This window comes from Glycine max, chromosome 4 (assembly GCF_000004515.6).
Source record: "Glycine max cultivar Williams 82 chromosome 4, Glycine_max_v4.0, whole genome shotgun sequence".
NCBI lineage: Eukaryota > Viridiplantae > Streptophyta > Magnoliopsida > Fabales > Fabaceae > Glycine > Glycine max.
The window spans coordinates 43,250,220-43,265,385 of NC_016091.4; the positions used below are offsets into that span (position 1 = coordinate 43,250,220).

Sequence of the window (15,166 nt, forward strand, 5' to 3'; positions counted from 1 at the left end):
ATAACCACCAGCCCTTGCCCCACTATCAAAACATTGAATGAAAAAGGAACTGAATCTACGACACCCCAGGATAGTAGACCAACTACAAATAATTTTCTAATAGATTCAAAAGAACAGAAAATGTGAAACAAGCAAAGCAAAAGAACAAATATGTCAAACTACTTCTGATCAACAAGGTAATAGAGACCTGTACCCCAACCAAAAAAACAAAGTCCAACGACAACAATGTCCTTATAAAAAGCAAAGAAAACAGAGTCTAAATGCAACGAAGAAGAATGAAGACATGAAGCATACCTTGAGTGGCAGCCAGAGGCAACTCAGAGTGGGACTGAGAAAGAAGAGTCACGAGCAGTCATAGCTGACAATAATGTGGTTGCAGTGACGATAGGGTTTCAGTGGCAGTCGTAGCTGACAACAATGTGGTTGCAATCACGAGCAGGCAGAAAGAGAAAGGAGAAACGATAGGGTTTTAGCGTGCGGGGGATGAAGTAATTCAGGTTTTTAATTTATCAACAGCACAACATCGTTTTTTTAAAAATAATCGATGATGACCTAAGGTAGTTAACATCGGTTTTCAAAAAACTGATGTTAATCGCAGGTATTTGACATCGGGTTTAAAAAAACTGATGTTAACATCAAGTAGTTAACATCAAAACCGATGTTAACTAACTCGACTTATTTACAAAAATGCAACCGCGCTTTTGTTAACATCGATTTTTTAAAAAACCGATGTTAATCGTGCGATGTTAATTCTATATTTTGTAGTAATGTAATATTGTGGTTAGTTATGGAGTAAAACATGCTTCTATAATTATGTATATTATATAACTGTTGCTTTTACAAACACTACAGTAAATATGTCAAAGGGAGGTTATGTTGTACTGTTTTAGTTGGAACATATTTAGTTTAATAAGTTCATGCTATATTTTTATTCAGTTTTTTATTTTATTTATGTTGTTGATTGTTTTCTTGTCTAATAGTTTTAATCTTTTATGTGTGTGCATGTGTGTGACTTATATGCTTTATGTTTTTTAGGGTTACTTTCTTATTGTTGTAATTATAGTCTTGGAAGAGTATAAACTTCTTAAAATATAAGTTTCATGTCTTTCAGTGTTTGAGAGGCCTGAATTAATGATTAATGTCCTTGAAATGTTCTCGACAGATGCCTCATATTGCAACTTAAGTTGCAATTAATACACATATTACTTTGGGTGGTCAGAAATCACAGGCATCAATTAATAGGTGGTCAGTTTATGCACCCAAAGCAAGTTTTTAAGATATTATGTTGCATTATTTATTTGGTAGAATTAGTCTTCATTTGTGTGGAATTGATTGGTTAAGTACTTTGAACATATTATTCTCAAAGGTAAATTATATGGGTTTCGGCCGCCGGTGAAGCAACCAGATGGGGGTGGGGGCATTACTGGAAAATATTAATTCTACAACGCACATTCTAAGACGGTTATTAATAACCGTCTTAGAATGTGACACAGTGGCATTTTTGTAATTAGGGGCAATATTTTTTGTTTTTACGTCGCACATTCTAAGACAGTCGTACAGAACCGTCTTAGAATGCTAGTCCATGACATTTTTGTAAATATGGGATACTTAAACGAAGACGAGTTCGGCTGAAGGACAGTCTTCGTTTAAGTTACCCTAATTATTAACTCTATAGTTGGCTCACTCTCACGGTCAGTACTTAAACACACTGTGCGCACATTCAGATCGAGCTGGGTGCACTTGTTGTAGTTCATCTTCTCCGCCGCCGTCATTTTGGTTTCTCAAAAGCATTTTGCGCGTGAGGGATATAAAGATATAATATGAGTCGTTTAGGTTTCAAGCACGAGGTTTACGATGGCGACAAGCACATCGGCGAACTCGACATGATTCCTCTATCGTTGTCAATGACGACGCCTTTTCATAATAGCTTCCACTTCTCAAACAACAAGATTCGCATCCACCACTTTAGTGCACAGAGCGAGTGTTTCCCTCCACTCTTGATCCTCCAAACTGTTGCCGCATTCAACATCCGTTGCAAGCTCAATTCCTCAATTGCCACTGAGCAAAAGGAACTAATCGCCATCCACGCCAGTTGCTTCTACGAAATGAAGGTTATTATCAACAAATTACAAACTAATTAATGAATAAACAAACGGATTGAATATATTTATGTACTTTTAGTGTTTTCTGATAAAAACGGTTTGTTTTAGACGACGGTGGTGGTGGTGAACGACGAGGATATTCACCTCATTTTGATGTCGAGCAAGAGGAAGAACTTTCTGTGCTTCGCAGTGTCGTTGGGGATCTATGACGCGTGCTTGGCGATGCTGAACCTGCGGTGTCTCACGATTGTGTTTGATTTGGACGAGACGCTCATCATGGCGAACATGATAAAGTCGTTCAAGGATAGGATTGAGGCCCTGAGGAAAAGAGTGATGATTCCATCACTGGATTTGGAGCTTCATGTTGGCAAACTCATAGGTATTGATATGATAATTTGTTAATCTGTAGTTTTGACACACACATTATTGTAAGCAGTTAATATGAGTTCATTCTTTATTATATTGTTGTGATATCTATTTACATTTTTTTTGGCAGAAACCTTTGAAAGTGTTAACTTTATTTCCATGGTTCAAGCAGGTTTTCACCTAGGAAATTCTGCTTCTATTTATTGTCCCTGCAAGTTCTCATTAAGGTATTTAAAGTAATAATATTTGGCATGTGCTTGTTTTGTCAATCTTCTTTAATTGATGTGACTTTGGATTATCCATTTCAAGGATCTCCTTAAATGGTGCAAAAGGAGTGCAAGATATGCACTGGTTCTGGTGGAGAGTGTGGATCCGTTGATGGAAATTTTCAATGTTTCAGCATGGATGGACCTCATTCTGCTTCATGCAAAGGCATATATGCTTGCTACCTTCTTGATTTCTCAGACTATTGTGCCTCTTTTCATTTCTAGTTTAGTTAGCAAACATGTTTAAGTTTGTTTCTATTAAGAACTAGTTCAAAGCTTCTTGCAGATTCTTCATTTGTAAAAAGCTTCGAGCTTTTCCTCCTAGATTTTTATATCAATGTTGTAACAGAATATTTGGCTAGGTCAACCATCCAACTATTTTTGTTGTTAACTATATTATTGAATTTTAAAGGGCTATGCTACATATAACTTTGGTTAAAATTATGAGAGCCACATTCACTTAAGACCCAAGAAGATGACAGGATAAGGGTTCAGAAAACTGAATTCCACCCAAAATTAAGAAAATTTTATATTAAAAGGGAAAAACATTGGACATATATGTCAACTTCTTGATTCCCATTATTGTCCTTATCCATTTTCATTTTATTTTCCAGTCATAACTTTATATTCTTCTGCACCCATCATTTGTTTTCTAATATATAATAATAACTCCTCTGCTTCAACATAAACTACTACTTCTCATTCTCTCCCTCTCTAATACTAATAGTAATATACATAACATAACCAATGGAAGCATGTGCAAGAGCCAATCAACGTATTGCAAGAATCTCTGCTCATCTTTAGCCTTCAAATTTCTAGGTTTCTTCCTTTAACAATTCAGTTTACTTCAGTTTTTACACACTTTTAGTTCAGACTTCAAAAAGTTGTTTATATTTAAGTAAAGAACAACTTGGTATGTGTTAGGGAGATATAAAGTTGATTGGGTGGTTAAGAAAGAAGAGGAAAAAGGTCATGGGTTCGATCCCCTGCTAACAATTTAGATTTGCCAACAATTTACATTTGCCGATAAAAAACTTTGTATGTGTTCCTTGCATGATAAATAAATTTGAGCTTCTATTATTTGAAAAAAAAAATTGTTTGGTTTTGACAGTAAGGGAGTAATGTTCTTTAAGAGAGGTGAGTGCAGAGCAAAAGGTGGGGCACTTGGATTCAAAGTTGCAATTTTGGGGGCTACTGGAGGAATTGGTCAATCCCTTTCTTTGCTAATGATGATGAACCCATTGGTTTCAGTTCTTCATCTTTATGATGTTGTCAACACCCCTAGTGTCACAACTGATGTTAGCCACATGGACACTGGTGTTGTGGTAATTTCCTTTTCATAGGGTTATTGATTGTTAATTAAATTGTAACATAAGACTGAGTCGTAGTTGTTATGTTAATGTTGAGGCTAGTTACAACAGTTTTTATTGGAGTATATAATCAATTAGTTTATTAAGAATTAGTTACAAATGGTTAGGTTAACAAAATAAATAGGAGCATTGTAATTCATTTTTCTTATCTTTTAATCAATATGACATCTCTTGAGACTTATTCTCTCTATTTGGCCTACGCCTATGATTTGTATCCCTCTCATCCTCTTATTACCAATAGTTTTCCTCTTCGGTACTGATGGAGGGATTTTTGAAGGGGGGTTTATTTTAATTATTAAGGATTGAGGAATTGTTTTATTGACAAAATTTTGATGATGGAATTTAACAATGTTTAGCTGCTATTTGTTCAAATAATGCAATTTTTGTTGGATTAGTAGGTTCGTGGCTTTTCGGGGCAGCAACAACTTGAGAGTGCACTCACTGGCATGGACTTGGTAATCATACTTGCTGGGGTGCTAAGGAAACCTAGGATGACAAGAGATTATTTATTTAAAATAAACGTTAGAATTGTGAGGATCCTTTCTAGAGGAATTGCCAAGTGCTGCCCCAATGCAATTGTCAACTTGATTAGTAATCTAGTGAATTCCACAGTTGCTATTGCTGCGGAGGTTTCCAAGAAAGTCGGTACATATGATCCAAAGCGACTACTGGGTGTTACAACCCTTGATGTTGTGAGGGCAAATACTTTTGTGGTAAGCATTGCCTATGAAGCACAGACGCGGCACTACAGCGGCGTGTCCTGTGTCGGAAGCGCACCAGACACGCATTTGGGTCTGACTCTGGTGCGACGTGGTGTCCGTTGCTTCCGCAATCACCAGACACGGCTGGACGCCGGACGTGCTCGATTGGACGCGGCCCACCAAGTGGACACGCGTGATTGGATGCGGCCCAACAAGCCTCAACCATTTTTTATTTATTTAAAAAATGCTTACCAAATACGAAAGCGGTTCTTCTTCGTCTTCTCCTTGCCGTTTCCTGCAAGCAAACCAAACGCCTCCATCGGTGCATGTCGTCGCCTCCGTTTCCCCGGCAGGTAGGCCTTTCACCCTTGTTTCTTTTCTCATCTCCTCCCTGTTTCTTTTTTGGTTTTTGTCGGTGTCGTTTCTGGTTTCTTCATAATGGGTCTCTGTTTTTCTCGATGCCTATGCTGAAAAAGCATTATTCTCTTCATCTCTTGTCACTGTCATGTTACTGTTTTTCTATTTTTCTCGTTGCCGGGTTATTGGCTTATTGTCGTAACTATGAATAGAGCAGTATAAGACCTATACTATAGCTTATAGGTATGGCAGGCCTTATTTTTTGGTGAAGACACTAACTATGTCACGTGAATACTGGCTGTATGGCAGCATTGGCAGGCCTTAATTTCTAGTTAAGTAAATTTCTTCTTTTAAGAACATGCTTGTCTCTTTCTATTTCCCTCCCATTTCACTATAGGCTTTAATAGCTCCACCAATTATAGAATTAGTAAATAATTTTCTACAGCTAACATTTTATATTTGTAAGCTTTGAAGGACTATGCATCCCTCCAAAGTTGATTGTGTTTGAATATAATTTAATAACTTGACATATTATTTTAGCATTGTTGCTCTTTTAAATTTTAATAACTTGACATGCTACTTTTTCCCAATGTTGCAGCAATTATTATAGTCAAACACTTCCAATACACACCTTGACACTCAATACAATGTCCATAACTTTTTTTTTAAAAAAAAGAATCCTATATTGGAGGTTCTTGAATCGTTTTCAAGTTTTATTTTGATGTTTTACTATTAATCCCATATGCTTGGATAAGATATTTTATCAAATTATACAGAGATGTCACAACCTAGTTCAACTTCTCTCATTGTTTAACTGATTTTGTCACTTCCTTGGTGTAATCATGATACCACTGGCTTTTTGTGAGTATAAAAAGAAATTTGGTGGCATTTGGTTGTTTGTTTAAAAATTGTTTACATTGATTTTTAATTTTTTTAAAATTGTTGTAGAGATAAGTGCTTCTAGTCCTAGTCAAGCTAAAGAACAAGATGATGATACCAAACCTTTATGGACCTATGTTACAAAAATAAAAAGTGTAGGTGGTGGTGGAAATTATGAGATAAAATGAAATATTTGTGATTTTACCTTTAATGGGTCTTACACTAGAGTGAGGGCACACTTGTTGAAGATGACTGTAAAGGGAGTTAGAGTTTGTCAAAAGGTAACAATTGCCAAACTTATAGATTTGAAGAAGATAGACAATGAGGCTACATTGAGGGTGAAGAAGTCAAAAACAAAATCTGTGTCATTGTCTTCAGTTTCTACTCAACACCACATGGATACAAACACTCTTGGTGTTGATCCAAAAAAGAGAAAGACATCAATTGTAGAAAATGCCTTTAATTTGCAAGCTAGAGAGAAACTTGATCATGAAATTGCTAGGATGTTTTACTCTTCGGGGCTGCCTTTACATTTAGCAAGAAATCCTCATTATAGGAAGGCGTTTGCCTATGCTGCCAATAATCAGATTAGTGGTTACCAACCTCCAGGTTATAATAAATTAAGGACAACATTACTTGAAAATGAGAGGAAACATGTGGAGAACTTGTTACAATCAATTAAAAATGCATGGAGCCAGAAGGGTGTGAGCATTGTTACTGATGGATGGAGTGACCCGCAAAGAAGATCTCTTATTAATTTCATGGTTGTCACGGAGAGCGGCCTATGTTTTTAAAGGCCATCGATTGTTCAAATGAGATCAAAGACAAGGATTTCATTGCCAAACATATGAGGGAGGTAATTATGGAGGTTGGGCACTCAAATGTTGTTCAAATAGTGACAGATAATGTAGCCGTTTGTAAAGTAACAGGTTTAATAATTGAGGCTGAGTTTCCTTCCATCTATTGGACTTCTACATGGCTTATAAGATTTATCATCATTGGAATAATTTGTAAATCCAAAGTTCTTATGTTTGAAAGGATGTTTTGTGCGACAAGAGGCAATATGTTTCCCAATCATGCATTTGTTGATGAACAAATCGTGGATCCTATTTCAACTGAGATGGTTTTCTTCCTTCTTATCAATTTAAACAATATTGATAATTTGGTTGTAGCCTTGTTAATCTGCATTTAATTTGTTATTATTGTGATGAGAAGATTCCCAGTGAAGTATTTAACCTTATACGAGAGATTGTATTTGGATTGGTGTAATGAAATATGTATTTGATTCTAATATATTTTTGTCACTCTAATTTTTCTCTATTATGGTTTTGGTCCCTACTTTTAAAGTTTGGGTTTTAGTGTCATAGCTTTATTTATTTTAAACAATTATATACTATTGGATTAGAATTATGCAAGTTTAAAACTTGGTATAATCTGACATTAGACCTGTCTGTAAAGCAAAATAAAAATTAATAAAAATAACATTATTTTACAAAAACCGTCTTAGAAAGCCTACTTTTTAAAAAAACCGTCTTAGATAGCAAATTTACAATTTTAAAATCCTCAATTTTTAATAATTTTAAAACAAAAAAAAATACATTTTAAGACGGTTTTTTAGAGAACCAGTGTAGAATCCGAGATTTTAAGACAGTTTAAAAACCGTCGTAAAAAATGTTGATTTTTCATGACAAAAAATTCAAAGACAATTAGAAACCATCATGAAAAACCACAAACAACCATCTTTGAAAACATTTTTTTTAGTAGTGTAAGGAATGTGGATTCCAAGGGAGCTAAAACAAATAAATTAGTGGATGGATGTTATTCCTTTTGGCATGTGATTGAAATTTTACTTTTTCTTCATCAATGTTCTTTGTGATATAGTTTGATTGAGACTTGAATATAATCAGGGAGGTATTGTTGCTCTATTGCAAAGATTATCTTCCATTATCAATAAACAAATGGAAGAGGCATCACAGACTTTTAAGATATCTCATGTATTTGAAGCAAAAGAAAGTTTGGATGAGACCTCTAGTCAATTGACTCTTTGCCAAAACAAGAAGGCATTGAATCAATTGACTTCATTTCCAGACAAATTAAAAACAAAGTTTTACCTTTTAGTACTTAATTTCTTTTAACCAATTCTATCTATGTACTTGCATTGCTAGCTTCAATTTGTTGAAATTTTCATTATTATTTTGCTTGATGCAGGAGCAAGAGGGTGAACTGAGAGACAAACCAAGTAAACTTAGAGATCACTATCACACATGTTATTGTTTAAGTGAACTCTAATTGTGCCAGTATAGCTGGTAAAAGCACCCAGATTCTCCACCGCTGTCTTACCTAGTATTGGGCCCCTACTCTGATCTCTTAGAAACAATCCATCCCCTCTTTAATGTTGTCTTGGATCGATTTCGTGAAGCCCATGAGTTCTTCTTTACTGAGTCCTGACCACTAACCTGGTTTTAGCTGCCAACAACTTTATTTGTATACTGTAAAATAAGTTCAGTACATTTGGAACATTGCATATAAATGTAAAACAACATTGGATTGATCAGTTTTATGCCTCCGGTTATTGATGATTATTGATAATTTGACGTGGATATGTATTGCTTTGAATGGTAACATGTGATCATGTAGCTTATCTCATTTAGTGGGATAATACTTTGTTCTTATTGTTGTTGTTGTTGATATGAATGTGTAGTTTCGTGAAACAAAAGTTTGAGTCTATTGTGTTGTGTTCGTAGGAATGCTCTCATTTTTTTGGTAAACGTGAATGCTCTCATAAAATAGAATAGGCAAGGGTCTAACTTGTGGATGGGAATATGTAAGTTGGGATCAAGTTCAGCAAATGCTCTCATAGGAGATGATGAGATGGTCAGGGTTTGGGGGAATGCTTGGGTGCCTGGGAATTGGAGGCTGATTGATGTAGCCGAAGGTGCTATTCCTCATGAACTCTCTTTGAAAAAAGTTTCTGATTTCTGAAATGATCCTTTATTTGTGGAAATTTGGAGATGGAAAGGCCCTGAGAGGATTTGCACATTCCTTTGGAAATTATTGGCTACCAACTAGGTTTTTTTTCAATCAAGATACTAAGACGTGGATACTTCTGAATCTTAGGGATGATGGTTAATGGTAGAAGTGGGGTACCTCATTTTCGCTGTTGTTGTAGATATCATTTGGCAAAACAGAAACAACTTCATATTTCAAGGTCTCACATTTCAACCTGATGACATTGTCAAGCACATTTTGTCTAAGGTGGAGGTAATTGATAATAGCTTGCAGCAGTTTGCTAATTTACATTGTACTGGGAGTAATGGGAGGGCTCAAGCTGAATTGTAATGCCACAATTAGCTTGGATGAGAGGAAAGTTACAGCCAGTTGTGTCCTTCGAAACCACTTTGGAGCTGTTATTTTTGCCTTTGCTGCAAACATTGGGTTTGGTTGTGTTACATGCAGAGTTATGGGTAATATATATTGGGATTGGGACAAGAATTTTTTGGTAGAGTCCGATTCTCAGCTTGCAATTAACTTGCTGAGACACGTATATGCATCTTATCATACTTGTTTAGCCTAGTCAGAGTATTCTCTCCATTCCAGCAGAAGGACGATTGGAGTGGGCTCATGTTATGAGAGAAGTAAACCATGGGATGTCTCTAGTTGAGAATTTGCGAGTTTATGACCATGTTTTTCCTTTTAATTGATGTGTATGTTATTTCCGATGTACATGTTACTATTTTTCCTCGTAGGTTTTAACTGATCTTTGGTGAGGCAGGTTACCCCATCCATTAAAACTTATAATGAAACTTTTATTTAATAAGACCTTATTAAACAAGTATTTAATTACATTGCTTTTACCCCGAAATGCACCCTTAAGTTCATCAAAGTTTTTTTTTTAAAAAAAACTATTATGATATTTTACCTTAAAAAAAGGAGACATGAAAATACAAAATTATATTTCTTCACAATAATAATAATAATGTAAGACCCAGTAATTTTATTTTTGCATTTTTTTTCTCATCATATATTATCATATCTTTTGCTAACATGAGAATATCTTGATTCTAAATTAATATATTTGAAAGAAAAAAAAAAACCATTTCTCTCTTTGAATCTTTCCTTTTTTTCTATATTGACCAACTTTTTCACTTGATCTCTTGAAGCTTTAATAATCAAGATTCTAGAGAGACAGCCAGTGCTTGGACCGATGATTATGTTAACAATTTATGTGAGATACTATCACACGCACGAGCAAAGACTTTTTATTTTCCTAATTATAAAATGTCATGAATATTATTAATCTATGGTATGAGTAATAATGGAGGAATAATGAAATATTTTGGTTGAGTTTAATTTGAAGGGGTAAAACTTAAAACAGTCACTCATCATTCATCAATGGGACACGAGGCCATTTAAAATAATGGTTGAGTACGTGACACGCCATGGGATTATTTGTGCCGAGAACTATGCCTTTGTTGCCAAAATTTAAACAGACTCATTTGCCATATCTTCATCCTAATGTTTAGTATTTTGTAATTTTTAATAACTTGTTTAATGTTCTTTTTCTGGCACAAGCAAAGAAAGTTCACCTTTATAGACAAGCATTCAGCTCTTCACTGTAGGTTGTAGATTGCAGCACATGAGTTTATGATTACCTCTTTATCTCTTTTTTTCTTTTTTTTCCTTAATCATGATATAATATTGGTAAAAAAAACCACAGAAAAAATGTGATTAATTTTTACCTAAGATGTTGATCTTAAGCATATAATTAATATATATATATATATATATATATATATATTCTTTAAACATAATTTATTTTACATTTAAAAATATAATTCAAATTCTAAATTATTTGATTAAAAATAAAAATCGTTATCACTTATTGTAATTATTGTTGATTAATCAAACAGACCTCTTATTATTTAGTTAAGGTTTCAATTCATAAGTACCTATCAGTGAATTAGAGAAATGAAATTAATCTTTAAGTGATTTAAAGTATCTTGAAAGATTTTTTTTCATCTCAACCAGAGGCTATCTTCAATTTTTAAAAAGAAATGCAATAAGGTTCGTACGGTTTATTTTCCTCACTGATTTCGCATCAAGCCGGAAACAAAAAATGGAGATGCATCATGCATGTACATACAGTTTTATTTTTAAAGCTGAGAGTAAAATAAATAAATTTCCAAATCTTATCGAAAACAATATGGCGCCGCGTCTGTCATTCGGAGTTTCGCATAAGTTGACTGGTCAAAGTCTTCAGTTACAAAAGACAGAGGGACAATTTCCTCGCCCCCACAAAAAACAAAAAAAAAAAAAATACTTCAATTAAAAAAGTGAAAATGACACTCACGTCAGTTAAGAACTCAGTAATTAATTGCTCTCGTGAACATTCTATTAGGCAGTGACTTTTCAGAGTTCTGGTAGACAAAATAATTAGTAACTTTCAATAAAGTAACAAAAACTATTACTTTCTTTTTCATCTTTAATTATAAGATTTTTTAAAAAAATTATTGATTTATTTTTATAAGATTTTTTTAATTTTTAATTATATTAATTATTTTTTATATATATTTTTATTTAATTATTTTTTCTAAATATTAACAAAAAAAATTAAGTAAATAAAAAATATAATTTTAAAATAAAAATACACGTAGAATGGCTAAACAATTTATTTCTCTATTAAAGTATCTCATTTATTTTAATTTCTTAAAGTATTAGTTTCTCTTCTAAACAGTTTTTAAATAATAAAATTATATAATTAGTTCCTAAAACATTACAAATTGTACCACATACTCTTGCAAGCAGTAAAAAATCTTATAAATCTATCCCTTAATCTTACATAAAGATATCAACTTAGTAACTAAATAAAATAAATTTTCTTGAATTTAGATGTAGAGGACCTTCATTTTTTGTGCTGTTATTTCAAAATAACATAATTTTAAAAACACAATTTTTAAAATTACCTCATTTCTAGAAGGAACAGCAAAAAAAAGAACAACAAAGAAACCAATTTGGAGAGGCTTGTGTGACTACAATGAAAGCATGTTTGTTGGAAGACTGGGTCACTCTCTGGAGGGAGAGATAAGTCATAATAAGAGTCCAGTCCAACCCCAACGTGTGTGTGAGCAACAACCTCACACAACACAAATCAATCCCTTCATTATAATAATATTCCCAACCCACAACAATTTAACAAAAAATAAAAATAAAAAAAATTCCCACTCACTGCACAACAATTCGTATGGGTGGCAACGGCAAGCACAGGTGGAAATTCTCCTTCCACCGTTCCTCATCCCAAACCTCCAATCCCGACCCGAACCAAGTTCCCAAGGAGTTCACCTGCCCCATTTCCGGCTCACTAATGTCCGACCCTGTCGTCGTAGCCTCGGGCCAAACCTTCGAACGCCTCGCCGTTCAACTCTGCAAAGACCTCAACTTCTCCCCGAAGCTGGACGACGGCACCCGACCCGACTTCTCCACCATAATCCCCAACCTCGCCATCAAAACGACGATCCTCCACTGGTGCGACAATTCCCGCACCCAACCCCCGCTCCCACCGGATTACGCCTCCCTCGAGCGCCACGTCAGAGAAGAAAAAGAAAAACAAGACCTAATTAGGGTTTCCGAAAAGGAGCTTCTCAACGCGGTGGCCGACAACCCTCCTGTCATCTTCTCCCACGCCGCCACCGAGTTAGGCCCCCGAGTCAATCACTTCAACTCCGGATCCTCCTCCGAGGAATCCGTCATCATCCCTCCGAGTCCGGGAACGCCGTTGCCGTTAACGATTCGTCCAACGTGCTTCTCTTCCTCCTCCTCCTCCTGCGAGATCGAAATCGAAAACCCCAACACACCGGCATCGGAGGAGGAAGAAGGGATATTGAAGAAATTGAAGAGTAACGAGGTGTTTGAGCAAGAAGAAGGCGCAATCGCGCTGAGGAAGATCACGAGGTGCAAAGAGGAGGCTAGGGTTTCGCTCTGCACGCCGCGGGTGCTGTTAGCGCTTCGTGGTTTACTCGCTTCCCGATACGGCGTCGTTCAGGTCAACGCAGTGGCGTCTTTGGTCAACCTTTCTCTTGAGAAGCAGAACAAGTTGAAGATCGTTAGGTCAGGGTTTGTGCCGTTTTTAATCGATGTTTTGAAGGGGGGATTGGGTGAGTCGCAGGAGCACGCTGCGGGCGCACTTTTTAGTTTGGCTTTGGACGATGACAACAAGATGGCGATTGGCGTTCTCGGCGCGTTGCATCCGTTGATGCACGCGCTTCGTGCCGAGTCCGAGCGGACTCGGCACGACTCAGCGCTCGCGCTGTATCATTTGTCACTTGTACAGAGCAACAGATTGAAATTGGTTAAACTCGGGGCTGTCCCCACGCTCCTCTCGATGGTGGTGGCGGGGAATTTGGCGAGCCGGGTGCTGCTGATTCTCTGCAACCTCGCCGTGTGCACCGAGGGGCGCACGGCGATGCTGGACGCCAACGCGGTGGAGATTCTGGTGGGGTTATTACGAGGGAACGAGTTGGACTCGGAGGCGAATCGGGAGAATTGCGTGGCGGCTTTGTACGCGCTGAGTCATAGAAGCTTGAGGTTCAAGGGTTTGGCCAAGGACGCGAGAGTGGTGGAGGTTTTGAAGGAGATCGAACAAACGGGAACGGAGAGGGCGAGGGAGAGGGCGAGGAAGGTGTTGCATATGATGAGGACTGTGGGAGATGGGGACGGTGATGAGATTGACGAGTTTTACGACTCGGCCGGATTGACTCGGAATCGGTACCGAGTTGGTGCTGCCAGGAATAACAACAACCTCGTCAACACGACCACGTTTTAGGTCTCTCTGTTTCTAATTTTTCGACAGTTTTAAAAAATTAGGAAAAGGGTTAAATTTGTTCATGATGAAATGTGTCGGAATGGATAGGAAAAACTAGATTGCATGATGGTGCTGGGTTTTGGGTGTAAATCATGGAGGTGGCATTGGCAATCTCATCCTCAACCTGTTTTTATTTATTTTATTTTTTTAATTTTGGCTCTTGTTGATGAATGTTATATTGTAGTCTGTATGTAAATCAGGGTTTAGGTGAATTTTCGATTGTATGGTAATGTGTACATAGTTTATACTGACTGTGTAGTGTTTACTATTTTGGTGCACAGAAAACAGAGATCTGCAGAGTGATTTGTGGATTGGTTTTTTTTATATATATATATATACATGTAAAGGTGGATGTCACCTCGTATATAAACTATAAGAGGGACCAACATTATGCACATGTCACTCCTTGTATGATCTAAGTTCTCATTTCGAAATTCAAATGCCACAATATATACATGCAAATTAGCAGCACTTTTCCGGGGGCAATTTTCTTCTCTTAATTTGGTCTCCTGCCTTCTCAGTAAGCTCCTGGGAAATGTGCGTGAAAAAGAATTTGACCAATTTCATTTTATCTTAAGTTGTTGGTTTATGTCTTAAGTTTATACCTAGGAATTAGGATTCTTGTCTCTGGCAAGTGAGTTTCTATCTATGAGCTATTCCTATGCCTTTCATTAAATAATAATCAAAACTGTTATATAAGACCACATTAATCTAATTCTAAATTTCTATGGTCAAGAACGATATAAAGAAAGTCCAACTGTATGAGTTACTAATATATGTCTTTGATTCATTCGATTAAAAAAGAGAGTAAAGATTGGCACCAAAGAGAGTGTAATTTCGAAATTCATACATAGTTCTTCCTCAACACAATGCCTAGCCCTACAGTGTGTTCTGGGCTGTGGGCTGTGTTGTCCAACCATACTGTACACATGCCAAGGGTCTTCGGGTTTCTTCTAGCGCATCTCCAATCGGAAGTGTTTTGTTGGTTTCTTAGTCTAAGGAACGAATTCTTTTGAGTTCTTCGACATTGGAGCTAAGTGACATGCCAGAACTTATTTCTTTAGCAAACACTGCATTCCTTATATAAGGAACTGTTTCTTACCAATAAAAAATCATTATTTTCATAGAATCTATACTCTCCAACTAGAGGAACAACAAAGTGATGAAACAAGATAAGAAGATGAAAAGTTTCAACAAACCAGATTAAACAGATGAAGCAAACGCAGAGATGAAATTTCACAAAAAAAAAATTGCACTTTTTCCAAAC

General features: G+C 36.2%; 1 protein-coding gene across 1 annotated transcript; it reads left to right on the forward strand.

Moving 5' to 3' along the window:
• Window positions 1-11,841: 11,841 nt before the first annotated feature.
• Window positions 11,842-14,111, forward strand: LOC100784564 (U-box domain-containing protein 38). The gene has a single exon (XM_003523017.5). The coding sequence runs from the start codon at window positions 12,283-12,285 to the stop codon at window positions 13,858-13,860; it is 1,578 nt and encodes a 525-aa protein (XP_003523065.1). The 5' UTR covers window positions 11,842-12,282; the 3' UTR covers window positions 13,861-14,111.
• The last annotated feature ends 1,055 nt before the right edge of the window (window positions 14,112-15,166 follow it).

Excerpts from the sequence above, each read along its gene's own strand:
- LOC100784564 (XM_003523017.5), top strand. The coding sequence starts at position 12,283 with ATGGGTGGCAACGGCAAGCACAGGTGGAAATTCTCCTTCCACCGTTCC.